Here is a 15140-nt window from a genome sequence, read left to right on the forward strand (position 1 = left end):
GAAAATGGCAGAATAAAGTATTTATTCTGCAACACAGACCAAGAGTTAATAGTATGAAAACTTTTTAAAGTTTAATAACTGGATTATCATAAATGAGTTTACTTGTGCAATAAAAAAAATGCTCTATGTAGTTTAAAATAAAGAAATATTGGGTGTTTTCAACAGCTATGTTTTACCTGCTCAGTGAGGGATAAAGGTCTGAGTGGTGTTCACCTTTCTTGGTTCATTTCAGACTCTGAGCAGAAAACAGTGACATCTCTGCTGCTGCCATCATGAGAAAATACAACGAACACACAGTCTCTCATTTTTTTTTTAAACTTTCACTATATTTTGAGTTATATAATTAAATCACAATGAAAAAACGGCAATGAACACTTAACCACTAGAAATAATTATACTTTTAGAATAATATGAAAACTTCTACAACAGCTGCTAATTGTAAGTGAAACATTACTTCCTGAAATACTGAATAAAAATACTTAATCATACTATGAGCAGTTACAAAGGATTCCACTAAACTGATAAGACTTGAATATGAAATATAGCAATCATGGAGGAAAAATACATCAAGCCAAACTCATTTTAGTCAAGAATTTTATTGTAAATTTTTTTACATTTTTTTTTAACTGAAAGTAAAACAACGACAACTGAAGCCAGTATTGTTCAATAAATACATAATGAAGATATTTTTGGCATGATAATTGATGGTAGTAAGAACCACACTGTCAAACGCATAATACTGCTTCACCAGGCTGTCAGGAGGTCATTTACACAGCACCATCTAGTGGCCACCACTGAAATGTATTTCACAACCTCTACATGACAGCGTTTCAGCGGAGTTCAAACAACTTCACAAGCTTCATTAAGACAGAAACAACTGCCTCCTTCCTGCATTGCAGGGACCTTCACACAACTCATCTGACCAATGACATAAAGGCTTCTGAGATGTTTCTCTCATAACGGGAGAGAAGAGCATGAGTGACTTTAAGAGTACTTATATAAAACAGAATGAAAGATAAAGAAAAGAAAAAAGAAAGAGGATTAAGTGATGAGGGAGTTGGCCGTGAGCAGAGCTAAGGGGGCGAGGAAAAAGTGCACAGGTGGCGTGATGTTGGGGGTGAAAGCAGACAAAAAGATGAGTGTTTCTGGACAGAGCATCACAGGCTCTGGCAGCACTGGAGTTTGTTGCCTTTTTGGCCGTCAGTGGTTGGTGGGACACTTATGTCCACAACGTTGTTGCCTGGAGACTCATCGTGCGCAGATCTGTCTGCTATCTGCTTCTGTGACACAATGCGGTAGATTTCTGCAAAGCAAAGTTCAAGGCAAAAGATAAGTTAACTGTGAGATGTTCTTCATATGTTTACACCCTTTAGAAATGTATCTATTCAATAAATATCCCTGTAAATTAAGATTCAGCAATAGTAGGCAGGAAATACAAAAATTAAAATGCAAAGATGTGTTTACAGTATTCAGAAAAGAATAAAATTAAGAATTTGATGCCAGCAACATACTCAAAAAGAGATGAGATAGACATGTTTCCCATTGTTTAAATATCATATTAATTCTTATAGTTTTATGCACTGTCACCTAAAGGATCAACAGTCTCAGTCATGCATTTCTGTTCTTTTCTAAAACTTCAACCTTTTGAGCTATGTTTCTAACAAATAGACAAACATATGTATGCCTTGGCGGAGGTTATAAATAAAAAGGAAAGTGAGGGTTTTCAAAATGGCAGTGTGAGGGCAGGTTGAGTCTGGGAGTGCTGGTAAAGCTATTCACTGATATTTTCATATATCCCTACTAAAAAAGGACAACTTCGCTTGCTCAGTGATTAACATACATAAGATGAGCATCAATAACTACTTTCTGAGACAAGAAGCACGGCCACGGAGGAAAAACCCTGTTTCAGACACCGCCGACGAGCATCAAGCTAATATGGTTGGAGAGGAAGCTAACGCTGCGGACATGGCAGCAACAGGTTGTCGCAGAAGGAGAGACAGATACTAATCTTCGCGTTGCACTGCGTGAAGTGGTGCATGAGGTGACCACAAATGTCACTAAAGTTATGGATGAGAAGCTAGCGCCGGTATTAGAACTGCTGAAAAAGCACGGCGACACTCTTGACAACCATGAAAAAAGGCTAACCGAGGCAGAGCAGAGGATTGTGGCCCTGGAGGATGCATCGGACCCGGTCAAAACTAAGGTCAAGGTTTTGGAAAAGAAGGTGGACTTTCTGACCGAGCGTCTGGACGAAATGGAAAATAGGAGTCACAGGATGAACATAAGGATACTGGGAGTACCTGAAGACGTGGAACGGACTAACTCAATGCGCTTCTTTGAACACTGGCTACCTGAGGTCTTACAGATCAAAGCGAAGAACGGTGGAATTAAACTGGAGAGAGCACACCGCTCACTTGCTCCAAAGCCCTCATCAAAGCAGAAGCCAAGACCGGTCATAGCGCGTTTTCATAACTACCAAGACAAACAACGCGTGATGGATGCCTCTTGGGACCTAGCAAGGGAGAACCAGGCTGTAAAACACGGAGATTCCACGGTTATGTTTTTCCAGGACTTTTCTGCTGCGCTGGTTCGTAAGAGGAAAGGATATAACTCAGTGAAGAGGCGACTCCAAGCTCTGGGTGCGGAATACAGGCTGCTCTACCCGGCTAAGCTAAAGATAACTTATCGTGGATCAAGCCGGGTGTTTGACAACCCGACTGAGGCGGAGAAGTATGTGGACGCGATGAATGGTGGTGAGTGACGTCGGAACTTCTCTGCACGGCGTAATTCACCTTGGACTGTCACCTGTCTGTGAGTATGTTATTTGATGCGAAATGCGATACAAATGGAGTCTAAAATCAGTAAATGACGGCGTAGGGGAAAGATGAGCACAGCCTCCCGGCGGCCCGGACTGATATGCTTCTCTTTGCTGCCAGGAATCCCACTCGCTCGATCTCCTTTAGGAGGAGGACAGTGTTCCGCTCTTTGCTAAAGTTTGATGGCGTGTACCTTACGTACACCGGTTTCTGTTGTAACTGTTTATTATATGTTCTTTTTGGCCCTATGTTCACTATCATAATGTTTGTGGCTTCAGCATTTAACAGATGCCCTGTTACTTTATTTCTTAACTACGGTTATGTCAAGACTTAAACTGTGTACTTGGAATGTTAAGGGAATACATACACCTATGAAACGAAGGAAGGTCCTAAACTATCTAAAAAAGGAGGGGGTACAAATAGCATTACTACAGGAGACCCATTTAAATGACACTGAACATTTAAAACTTCAGCAGGGGGGGTTCAGTCAAGTTCACTTCTCATCTTTCACATCTAGGAGCCGAGGAGTTGCCATTTTGATACAAAATAACCTTAATTTTAAATTTCTAGACTGTAGAAAGGATGCATCGGGTTGTTATGTAATTATAAAGGGTATAATTTCCGGTGAAGAAATTACAATAATAAATATTTACAATCCTCCCGGACTTCCGGCACATCTGTTGTCGTCCGCGTTCTCTGAAGTTGTTAATCTTGGCGATAAACATATTATCATAGGAGGTGATCTCAATTGTCACCTCAGCCCTGCTATTGATAAATCTCCACCTGGGAGACAGTGGCACTCTCTTCATGCCAAGTTTGTTAATGCATTCTGTGAGGACGCGGGTTATACAGATGTGTGGAGAGCCCAGCACCCCGCTGATAGAGAATATACTTTCTTTTCAAGTGCTGCACAGTCATTCACCAGGATAGACTATTTTTTGCTTCCCAGATCTTTATTGTGTTCTGTTATTGGTTGTTCAATAGGCCCTATCATAATCTCTGACCATGCTTCAGTATTTTTAGAATATAAATTGTCACACCCACTAACTCGTACCCGGTATTGGAAATTTAACCCCCTCGTATTAACAGATGAGAAGTTTACCTCCTATTTCAGAGACGAATTTAAATTCTTCTTCTCCACAAATTCATCTTCTACTAGTGACTTGTCTTTACTGTGGGAGACTTCAAAAGCCTTTTCCTGAGGTATTATCATATCCTATACCTCTACTAAAAAGCAAAGACAGTCTGAGCAAATTAAAATAATTGAATCCAAATTAAGGCGTGCTGAAAGGGAATGCGGAGAACGGCCATCCTCACAAAAACTCAAGGAGGTGTCTGCACTTCGTAGTGCCTTGGATACCCTTCTGACAATGGAGGCAGCAAGCCAGATCAGATTTGCAAAACAAAAACTGTATGAAAGTGGCAACAAAGCAGGGCGATACTTTGTATCTTCTTTGTAACTAAGAAAAAGGCTGATTCTCAAACTATTGGCTCAATCGTGGATAACCAAGGAAAGTTATCTTTTGATACCTTAAAAATTAACAGTACTTTTAAAAGCTTTTATGAAAATCTATATATAAATCTGAACAACAGCCTGACTCATTAAAGAAAATGGAAGACTTCTTTTCTTCACTGAACCTTCCTTGTCTGACGGAAGAACAGAAAGCAACTCTCGAAGCTCCTGTATCTAAAAGAGAGGTACTCAATGCAATTAAAGGATTGCAGTCTGGCAAATCTCCGGGCCCAGATGGACTCAGCGTGGAATTTTATAAAGAATTCCATGATATATTAATTGATCCTTTGTTGAACATGTTTAATGACTCCCTGGTTAAAAATACTTTACCACAATCCTTAAGAGAAGCGAATATCCCCTTGATATTAAAAAAAAGGTAAGAACCCTGATGATTGTGAGTCTTATAGACCCGTCTCGTTATTAAATGTAGACCAAAAAATTCTATCCAAAGCGTTAGCATTTCGGTTAGAGAAATTACTGCCCACACTAATTAAAGAAGACCAAACTGGGTTCATAAAAGGCCGAAACTCTTAAAATAACATGCGTCGGTTACTGAATATTATTCAATATTTCCAGCATAACTCTAAAAGTGGCCTAGTGCTTTCCTTAGACGCTGAGAAGGCCTTCGACCGGATAGAGTGGTCGTATCTGTTTTGTACATTGAATAAATTTGGATTAGGTGCTACCTTTATAAACTGGATCAAAATCCTTTATAGAAATCCTCTGTCAGCAGTGCTCACAAATGGTTTACGCTCTCCTTATTTTGCCATTTTTAGAGGAACGAGGCAGGGCTGCCCCCTCTCACCGCTGCTCTTTGCTCTTGCGATTGAGCCTTTAGCTGAGACTATTAGGGAAAACAAAAACATTAGTGGTTTTAAAATTGCAGATAAGGAGCATAAAATTACACTTTATGCTGATGACGTCTTGATTATTATCACTGACCCGGAGATCTCTATTCCTTGTCTCATTGAAACAATTGATGCTTTTAGTAGTTTTTTGGGCTATAAGATAAATTTTACCAAGTCCGAGGCTATGCCTCTGGGCCTCTTGAACCCAAAACGAGCTCCTATAAGACCTTTTCCATTCAAATGGTCTCACGAGGGCTTCACTTACTTAGGGATAAAGGTAACACCTAGATTTGAACAAATGTATAAAACAAATTTTCCCCCTTTGTTTGACCGCATTCGTCTGGACTTAGAAAGATGGAACACTCTCCCTGTTACTTGGATGGGCCGAATTGCATTATTAGAAATGAATGTTCTTCCTAGGCTTCTTTATCCATTGCAGATGGTTCCGGTTATGTTGTCTCACAAAGTAATAAAACAGTTAAACAGTTGGTTTAGTTCATTCATATGGTCTAAAAGGAAGGCACGCCTTAAAATAGCTGTACTATGCCGCCCCTCATCTGATGGAGGTTTAGATCTTCAAAAACTACCAACTTAGCACGCATTTACGTGTCATAGCAGATTGGGTACTTAACAAACCTACATCACTATGGATGGATATAGAAAGCTCCATGTCTGAATGCCCATTAGCAACCTTATTGTTTCTTCGAAAGAATAAATCATTAAAGCTTGCTTGAGCTAACCCAATTTCCCTTGCTACAGCTACAGCCTGGCGCATGTTAAGAAAACTTGAGGGGTGGTCAAATACGACCTCGATGCTCACGCCAATATGGAATAACCCTGAGTTTATACCAGGTATGAAAGATAAGAGATTTCAAAACTGGGCACACAAAGGTTTGTGTATATTACAGGACTTTTTTAAGGGAACTACATTTATGTCATTTAACCAGTTAGCTGAGAAATATGACATTCCGAAGAATGATTTCTATCAGCCAAATCTGCATACTACTCCAATTTAATCCATTCAAACAGTCATAACTCTAAAACCCTCTTCTCTCTTCTCACTTCCATCACTAAACCTCCTGATTCTCTTCCCCACCATATGCAATCTCACGATTTCTGCAACAAACTCATGTCTTTTTTCATTTCCAAAATCACAGATATCCATACACACCTCACTTCAACTGGAGCTGCAGTCGCTGGAGGTGACCCCACTACCTCCTTCCCATCTCTTACAACCACTTTTTCTAGTTTTGACCTTCCCTCAGTCCAAACCATCTCTGACATTATCCATAAATCCAAACCTTCCACATGTCACCTTGATCCACTTCCCTCCATCCTGGTTAAATCCTGCTGCTCCTCACTTGCGCCTCTCATTACCAAAATCATCCACTCTTCATTGAGTTCTGGTTTGGTCCCTTCTTCACTCAAATCTGCCTCAGTCACGCCCATTCTGAAGAAACCTGGCCTGGACCCAACCAACTTCATCAACCTTCGTCCCATATCCAATCTCCCCTTCATTTCCAAAATTTTAGAAAAATCTGTTGCCTTTCAACTTCATAATCATCTGCTGTCCAACAATATTTATGAGCAGTTTCAATCTGGCTTCCGTCCCCTCCACAGCACCGAGACTGCACTTATCAAAATTTCTGATGACCTACTCATGGCTTCCGACTCTGGACTGCTTTCCATCCTCATTCTCCTGGACCTCACAGCAGCCTTTGATACCATTTCTCACGCTACTCTTCTAAGTCGACTCTCATTTCTTGGCATCACTCACACCCCAATAGCCTGGTTTACTTCATATCTCTCTGATCGAACACAGTTCATACAACTCAAATCTCATAAATCTATTTCCTACCCCGTTTCCGCTGGAGTGCCCCAAGGTTCTGTACTGGGCCCCCTCCTTTTTATCATCTACATACTCCCACTCGGCCACATCCTTCGTAAATATAATATCAATTTCCACTGCTACGCGGACGACACCCAGCTCTACCTCTCAACTCAACCATCTGCCTCGCTCCCGCCAACCGCCCTCACCCTCTGTCTTGAAGAAATCCAGTCTTGGTTCTCATCCAACTTTCTAAAACTAAACAGCTCTAAAACGGAAGTCCTCTTGGTAGGCACACCTCACACCCTATCCAAAGCCAATAAATGTTTCATTACTCTTGATAACTCAACTGTCCTCCCCTCCCCTCAGGTTAAGAGCTTGGGTGTCGTCCTCGACAGCACATTGTCCTTCCAGTCTCACATTAATAACATCACCCGGTCCGCCTATTTCCACCTACGTAATATTTCTCGTCTCCGTCCTTCCCTCACTTCCCAAACTACTGCCATTCTAGTTCACAGCCTGATCACATCCCGCATTGACTACTGCAATTCACTTCTTTTTGGCCTCCCCAATAAGTCCCTCCAGAAGCTGCAGCTCCTCCAAAACTCTGCCGCACGTGTTATCACTCGGACCCCCATTGCTCATCATATCACTCCCATCTTGCAACAACTCCACTGGCTCCCCATCAAACAAAGGATCATCTACAAAATACTGATCATCACTTTTAAGGCACTCCATAACTTGGCTCCATCTTACATCTCTGATCTCCTTCATCCACACACCCCTTCCCGCACACTGCGTTCCTCCCATACCCATCAGCTTTCCGTTCCCCCGGCACGTCTGGCAACAATGGGGAGCAGGGCGTTTAGTCGCTCGGCTCCTCATCTCTGGAATTCCCTCCCTCCTGATCTCCGTACAGTGGACTCCTTCCTTCTCTTCAAATCCAGACTCAAAACTCATCTGTTCAGACAGTCTTATCCCCCCTAAGTCCATATACATCTTTCCACAGTGTTTCCTTCCCCTATCACTTATTCTGTTTTGTGCTTTTAATGTTTTGCTTACTTTTAATGTCTTATGTTTGTACAGTGTCCTTGGGTGCTTTGATAAGGCGCTTTTTTTAAAATAAAATGTATTATTATTATTATTATTATATAGTATCTGCAGGTGAGGGACTTCGCTCAGAGAGACAATGCTAATTTGATACTCCAGAACATATCGGACACAGAGAGACAAATTTTTTTAACTAAATCAAATAGCTCTATTAGAACATTCTGCAACATTACGCAAATGTACTCTGTTGTCAATACTCTGCAACTGAAGGCACTGTGGGAGAAGGAACTCAACTGTGTTATCACTGACAATGATTGGAATGACATTTGGAAGAATACTAAAACACTGTGGCCCTGATCTATTAACGCTTTGCGTGTACTAAAACAGGTGCAGACGGCTTTGCTCCGCTAAAATCGGCCCAAGCTTATCTATCAAAGCCGCAAACATGGAACTGCGTCAGTTATCCTGGCAAAACTGCGCCGCTCTCCACTTTGCGTTTCTGAGGCTACTGCATATGCATTATGGGCGTTCCGGCCAGAAAGTGCACATTAGTGGGAGGAGACTATGCAAATAAATCTGGTTTGCGCAGCAGTGGGATTCATGTAGCCCGCAAATAGTTTGCGGTGTTTATGTTTGCTCTAAAAATAGCGTTTCTGAAAAGCAGGTGCTAATTGGCACAACAGTATACGCGCAATGGCTGCAGTAATAATTTTAAGGAGGAGGCACAGACACCATGAAAGGCGACTAAGATAATGCATTTTTTTCTATTATATTAATATATTTAGAATGCCAGAGAAGAGGATTGTGGAGACGATCCAGCGTTGCAACATTAGAATTGCTGGATAAGTTTAAAGACTTTATCATGCCTGTCTTTTATTATTATTATTATTATTATTATTATTATTTCTTTATAGCTTTGAAACCTTTATTATTTCTTATTTGTTCCTTGCATGTTTTTATATGTACAATACCTTGGTTCCTAAAGGTTGTTGTTAGTGTGCCTTATAAATAAATTGAACTTGAATATGAAACTATATTGCAGCATTTCTGGTGACATTTAGATTTTTTTCCTCGACTTCCGCAATATTTTTATTTGTCTCCTTTATTTGTCTCAACTTCTATCGGATAAAAGTTAATTTTGCGTTTGCGGTTTCCTTGCTCTCCAGAACCTTACATGACAGAGCAAACAGCGCCGCTAAATCCTCATTTAAATACTGCTGTTTGCTCCGCAAATGATAACAGGAGCAGTCTTAATAGATCAGGCGCTAATCGTAGAAACATAACCAGAGCAAAACTGCGCAGCAAATGTTAAATAGCGCAGCAGTTTTGCCCTCGTCATAACTCAGCCCCTGTGTGTTTGTAATAGAGTTAAAGCAACTCAGTTCATGATTCTCCATAGGGCCCACATTTCACCTTATCTGCGCCATAAATTTAAGCCTGATTCCTCGCCACTGTGCCTGAAGTGTAAGGCTAAGATAGGTACCCTCACAAACTGCTTCTGGTCTTGTCCTGGAGTGAAAAATTTCTGGCAGGTTGTCAGACAGGAAATGGATAAGATATTCTCTGCTAACTTAAACTGTAACCCTCTGTTCCTGTTGCTTGGACTGACTGATCCGGTTATCACCAACAAATACCATAAGAAACTGTATCAAATGCTCACTTTTTGTGCCAGAAAATGTTTGCTGGTTAACTGGACTTCAGACCGGATTCCCACTATGACACAGTGGTACAGGACTATTCTTAGCTATGTTTCCCTTGATGGTTTAACTTCTCGACTACATCACAAGGATGTGGTCTTTGAAAAAACCTGGAAACTTTTCCTGTCTCATATGGGACTGGAAATTTCAGCAATTGTTAAAAGGGCATTTGTATCTTGATGTCTTGAAATGACAGATTGTTTGCTTGGGCCGTCGTTTGTTTGTTTGTTTGTATTTATTGTTTACTGTTCTTGAATGTGTGTACAAAACAAAAAAGCCAATAAACATATTCGGGAAAAAAAAAAAAAAAAAAAAGGAAAGTGAGGAATCTGTGCCCGAAACGTCTGCGGCATAATAAAGTGAAATTGAGTGATCAGAGTACTGTCCGTTTATACTGTCCAATTAATTAATATTGTATAAATTCACTAATTAACAAAGTTGGCATTTTCTACCGACATTACTTCCTGTGTTGTTTTGACCTAGATGATGCATTTACATTTGTCATATTTCCTCAAGACAAATTGTCTGCTCCTCCGTGGTGAAGTATGCTGCTCTGCAGGGTTTCTTTCATGTGAGCACACACTGATTGAGATGGGAAAACCCTGGGTTGCGTACGGTAATCAGGCTTCGCAGTACAGGCCTCAGGAGAAACGAGTCCATGCATTCATCTCCAGTAGGCTGGATTACTGTAATAATCTGTTAACTGAACTTCCTAAAAAGAGCATTAAACATCTGCAGCTCATCCAGACGCTGTTGCTAGCAATTTAACAAGGACTAAGAGATCTAAAAACATCAAACCAATCTTTACACTCGCTTCTAGTCAGTCACAGAATAGATTTTAAAACCCTTCTGATCGTTTACAAATCTCAGAATTCTCTGAACATATCACAAAATACATCTGTAATATGTTAAGAAAATATAAACTTAGCAGAGCTCTTAGATCCAAAGACTCTGGTCAACTACATGGAGAAGCAGCATTTAGCTGTTATGCTGCAAAAAAGTGGAACAAACTTCCGGTGGAGATTAAACTTTCACCAAATGTTGACACTTGAAAATCCAGGTTAAAAACATTTATTTTCTCACACACCTGTACATGAAATCTGCATGGTAACTTTTAACTTATCTTGCTTTTAATCATTTTAATGTATGATTTTATTGTGATTTTTGCTGTTTGTTGTGGCCTTTTACAATTTTTAATGCTTTCTTTGCACCATCTGTACTGCTTTTAATGTTTTACGTAAATCACTTTGAATTGTCTTGTACATGAAATGTGCTACACAAATAAACTTGCCTTTATGCACCGAGTCCCTGATTTTTTTTATAACATAATGAATGTAGCTGTATATTAACTATCTGTATACTAACTGTATATTATTTGAATTTAGAATTATTTTTATTGAGTTTAGCACAAAATGTTGTGACGTGATCATCCTTGCCTTGATTTGAGGGATGTTTCTTTTATACCCAATCTTGACACCCTCACCTCTCACCAGTTTATTTCCAGATTGTAGAATCTTCCAAAACAATGTTGCTCTTACATTCTTCCACTTTTCCCCTCTTTTTTTCTATCCAAACATTTAATTGTTGCTGGCAGTAAATTCTAAATTTGTTTATTGAATTTTCTAAATACATTCAATTTGGTCAGTAAAGATATCAAAGGCATTTTTTCCTTGCTTCTTGTGTCTGTTTAAAAGATTTGAATGAATAAGCGAATTACACATCTAGCCAGACGTTTACAAGATGTCACAACTAATTAGGTTAATTGGCAACAGGTCAGTCATTAGAATGGAAACAATGGAACATCCCACAAAAGCTGAGCACCTCATAAGTGACAATGGGGGAGGTGTTCACCGCTGTGTGAAAGACTGAGTGAGCAATCTGAGGACAACATTAAAAATAGGCTGGAGATCTTAATTATCAGTGGAATATAAAGATACAGGGCAGTGAGAGAAAAAGATTTGCCGAAACCAGGTACTGACCATTAGGCAGCAGCGAGTTAATATAAACCTGCGCTTTTCTATTGTGAAGGTCAATGCAAGGGCTCAAGAACACTTCTGAAAAACACAGTCAGTGAATCCATTCATCATAGGGATGGGTGATATATCCCAAATTTATTTGTGTATTATTACTTTTAACTAAATGGCAAAAATATCTATCTTAATGGTTCAAAGTGGATTTGCATTCTGCCTAATGTTGGAATCTGTTCACTTATCCTACATATTTTATTTAAAAACTGACCAAGGGTTAAACAAAGCTCATGTATGTCTGTTTTAAAACATGTTACCAGCATCAAATTCAAAATTTACCAAAGATTATTATTCTCATTATTAACATGTGATATGCTGATTTTGTAGTTTACAAATACGTTTTAATCATTACCTATAAACTATTTTCTGCTTTTTAATTAGCATTTTACAGCATTCTTTTGTTTTTGGAAACAGGTGCGAACACGCCTTTCTCTTCCTACCTGTTAAAATGTTCTTGAAAGCTTCTTCCACATTTGTAGAGTCCAACGCTGATGTCTCAATAAATGACAGAGTGTTCTTTTCTGATGTGAGAACAGAAGTTGGATATGTTTTATATTTAAGGCTGACTCAATTGTGTGTTCCCTAAAATAACAACTTGATTTACCTGCAAATGCCCGAGCCTCATCGGTGGGCACAGCCCTGAGGTGGCGGAGGTCACTCTTGTTTCCAACCAGCATGATGACAATGTTATTGTCAGCGTGGTCCCTGAGCTCCTTCAGCCAGCGTTCCACATTCTCATATGTCAGGTGCTTGGCAATGTCGTAAACTAGAAGAGCGCCAACTGCACCCCGATAATACCTATTCACAGCATAAATCGTTTGATTACACTGTATAATCTATACTTAATAAAAGGTACATCCAGATACCCAGAAAAAGAACACTCACGCTGAAGTAATTGCTCTGTAGCGCTCTTGTCCAGCTGTGTCCCAAATTTGAGCCTTTATCGTCTTTCCATCCACTTGGATGCTGCGGGTGGCGAACTCCACCCCTATAGTGCTCTTGCTCTCCAAGTTGAACTCATTTCGCGTGAAACGGGACAGCAGATTACTCTTCCCCACCCCCGAGTCTCCAATAAGTACAACTAGAATGAAAACAACAAAGTTACATTAAAACATTATATAACTGGTACCCAAACAAAGAGTTGCTTTCAGGTTTCAACGCATTCTGGCAATTAGTCTGTGATCAGAATTCCTGCCTAATATACAGTGGAAAGCCCCATTACAAATCAATTGACATAAATAACTTTGTGATTTTCTACAGCAGAGTTGCCTCCATCAGTAATTGGCTGCAATGCAGTCATGATCATTCTCAAAGCGAAAGTGCTGACTTGGTGATTTGTTTTTAACTATGGAAAGAAATCCTTATCAGACTCTGCCCTGTTGGGAGTCAGGCAGGAAGAAGTTGCCAATAGACTGCACTCTGGGAAATCTGACTCGACAGTTTCTCAAGGCTTCTGTTCCTGCGTTGTCCTGGCGAGTCATCGGTATCCTCCAATCAGTGTCTGACAGACACACTTGTTCTATGCTTCTTTATCTAGCATACAGTGATACCCCATTTACTACATAAATCCAATCCAAATCCTGAAAGTATTATAATCTAGGCATCCAAGCTTTGGTCTGTTACATCTGAGGGGTTTTAAATGACTGACTCAGTGTCAACATTCCTTGACTCTTTGAGATCTGTATGATACTGAGTTAGGGTGGGTGGCTGGGTGGGTGGAGGAGGGGGTAAATGTAATTAACAGGAAAAATAGGATTGAATCTGATGAGAGCCAAGATGCCAAACCAAACAGTGCGGGGGGAGGGGGTGTATGCTGCTATTGTGTTGCAATCTAACACATAAACGACGTTTCGGCAGGAAACAAATTTTCCAGGTGTGAACTGGATCATGCCACATTTATAATTTAGTGATCCAGTCAGGTCAGATCGAGTATTGTTTAGTAGGGAAATATGCGTTTAGTCATCAATGACAAAGCGTTGGTTAGGAAATTACCGTCGATCCGCGGTAATTAGATACCTGACAAAAATAACAAAGTCATACCAATTTCCTCTTCTTTCCTTTCACAGGGTGCGAGTTTCCTCCCTGAGGCACAAGTCTCCCACTAAGGGAACTCTTGTTTTCCGTTAATTTCAACCAACTGAATGAAACAGTCTTAAGAAAATACGCCACTGCTATTCCTCCTTGTTAAATTAGTGTTGTATCTGTGGTTAAAACAGTCAGGACAACGTTTCTTTTAAGACAACGTTTATTGAATTATTGTCAATGTAATCGCACCATTTTTCTGACTAGCCACTAGCTTGTAAGGACTAACTCACTATACGCCCTAGTTTCTGGAAAATCTGTGAGCAAAACAAATACCATGAATCGAAGTTTAACACGAATAAAACACGAAGCCAACCCTAATATATCGGCGGATGAGAGATTATTGACACAGTGAGGGAGTAAACTCGCTAACAACGCAGTCGCTACAGACACAATTTAGCTAGTTACCGTTAGCTGCACCCAGCAGCTGATGTTGACCACTGACGTTAACGTAGCTAGCATGCTAACTTCAGTTTAGCCAGATTTGGTACAAAAGAAAGCATCACAGTATCAGCTCCACTTACCTTTGAACAAGAAATCATATTCGTCGTCTCTGTTCCCCATTGTGTGATACAATCAGCTCTAGGAGAGAGCGCAGTGATGGCAGAAAATACTTCCCTGCACTGACCAGGGTGGTGGTGCGCCAAGATGACAGAAGACAAAGCGTACTTTGCGTACAGCTAGGGCACTACGCGGTCACGTGACCTCCGGCTACGCAGCTTCGGGTACAGACCTGTGATCGTAATCGTTACAGCTGTTTGGTATAATGTCATATTCTAAAACGAAGGGTGACTTCTCATAGTCACATCTATAAAAATATATGTTAAAATACTTAGCTGAAGCCTACAAATAGTAACTATGGTAGGAAGTAACAACTATATTTATTCAGATACTGGACTTTAGTATAACTTCATTTCCCCAAAAGTTGGGAAAAGCTGTGTAAAATGGATATAAAAATAGAATGCAATTATTTGCAAATCTCACTAACATATTTATTATTTCCAAAATAACATAAGCAATATATTAGATGTTGAAACTGAGATATTTTACTATTTAATAGAAAATGACCTCTGGGTCATCTAAAAATTGGATGACAATTTGGATATATAAAAACCTAGTTATAATAATCATAAAAATAAAAAAGTATATATAACAATTTGTGTTATTATTACAGTAAGAGTAACGGGGTTGCATTGGTTTGAGTGACACACTCAGTTATGGCTGCAAAGATTGAGAAAAACACACACACACACCAACAACAACAAAACCAAAAACTTAC

The 15140-nt window shown here is 39.9% G+C and overlaps 1 protein-coding gene across 1 annotated transcript; it reads right to left on the reverse strand.

Annotated features, from left to right (window-relative positions):
* Window positions 1-581: 581 nt before the first annotated feature.
* Window positions 582-14543, reverse strand: LOC121653228 (ras-related protein Rab-11B). Its single transcript, XM_042006562.1, has 5 exons — window positions 14386-14543; window positions 12665-12860; window positions 12384-12577; window positions 12220-12300; window positions 582-1303 (listed from the first exon to the last, which is right to left on the reverse strand). The coding sequence occupies exons 1-5, from the start codon at window positions 14423-14425 to the stop codon at window positions 1158-1160; spliced, it is 657 nt and encodes a 218-aa protein (XP_041862496.1). The 5' UTR covers window positions 14426-14543; the 3' UTR covers window positions 582-1157.
* Window positions 14544-15140: the final 597 nt, after the last annotated feature.

The sequence above is a fragment of the Melanotaenia boesemani genome, chromosome 14, assembly GCF_017639745.1.
Source record: "Melanotaenia boesemani isolate fMelBoe1 chromosome 14, fMelBoe1.pri, whole genome shotgun sequence".
Lineage (NCBI taxonomy): Eukaryota > Metazoa > Chordata > Actinopteri > Atheriniformes > Melanotaeniidae > Melanotaenia > Melanotaenia boesemani.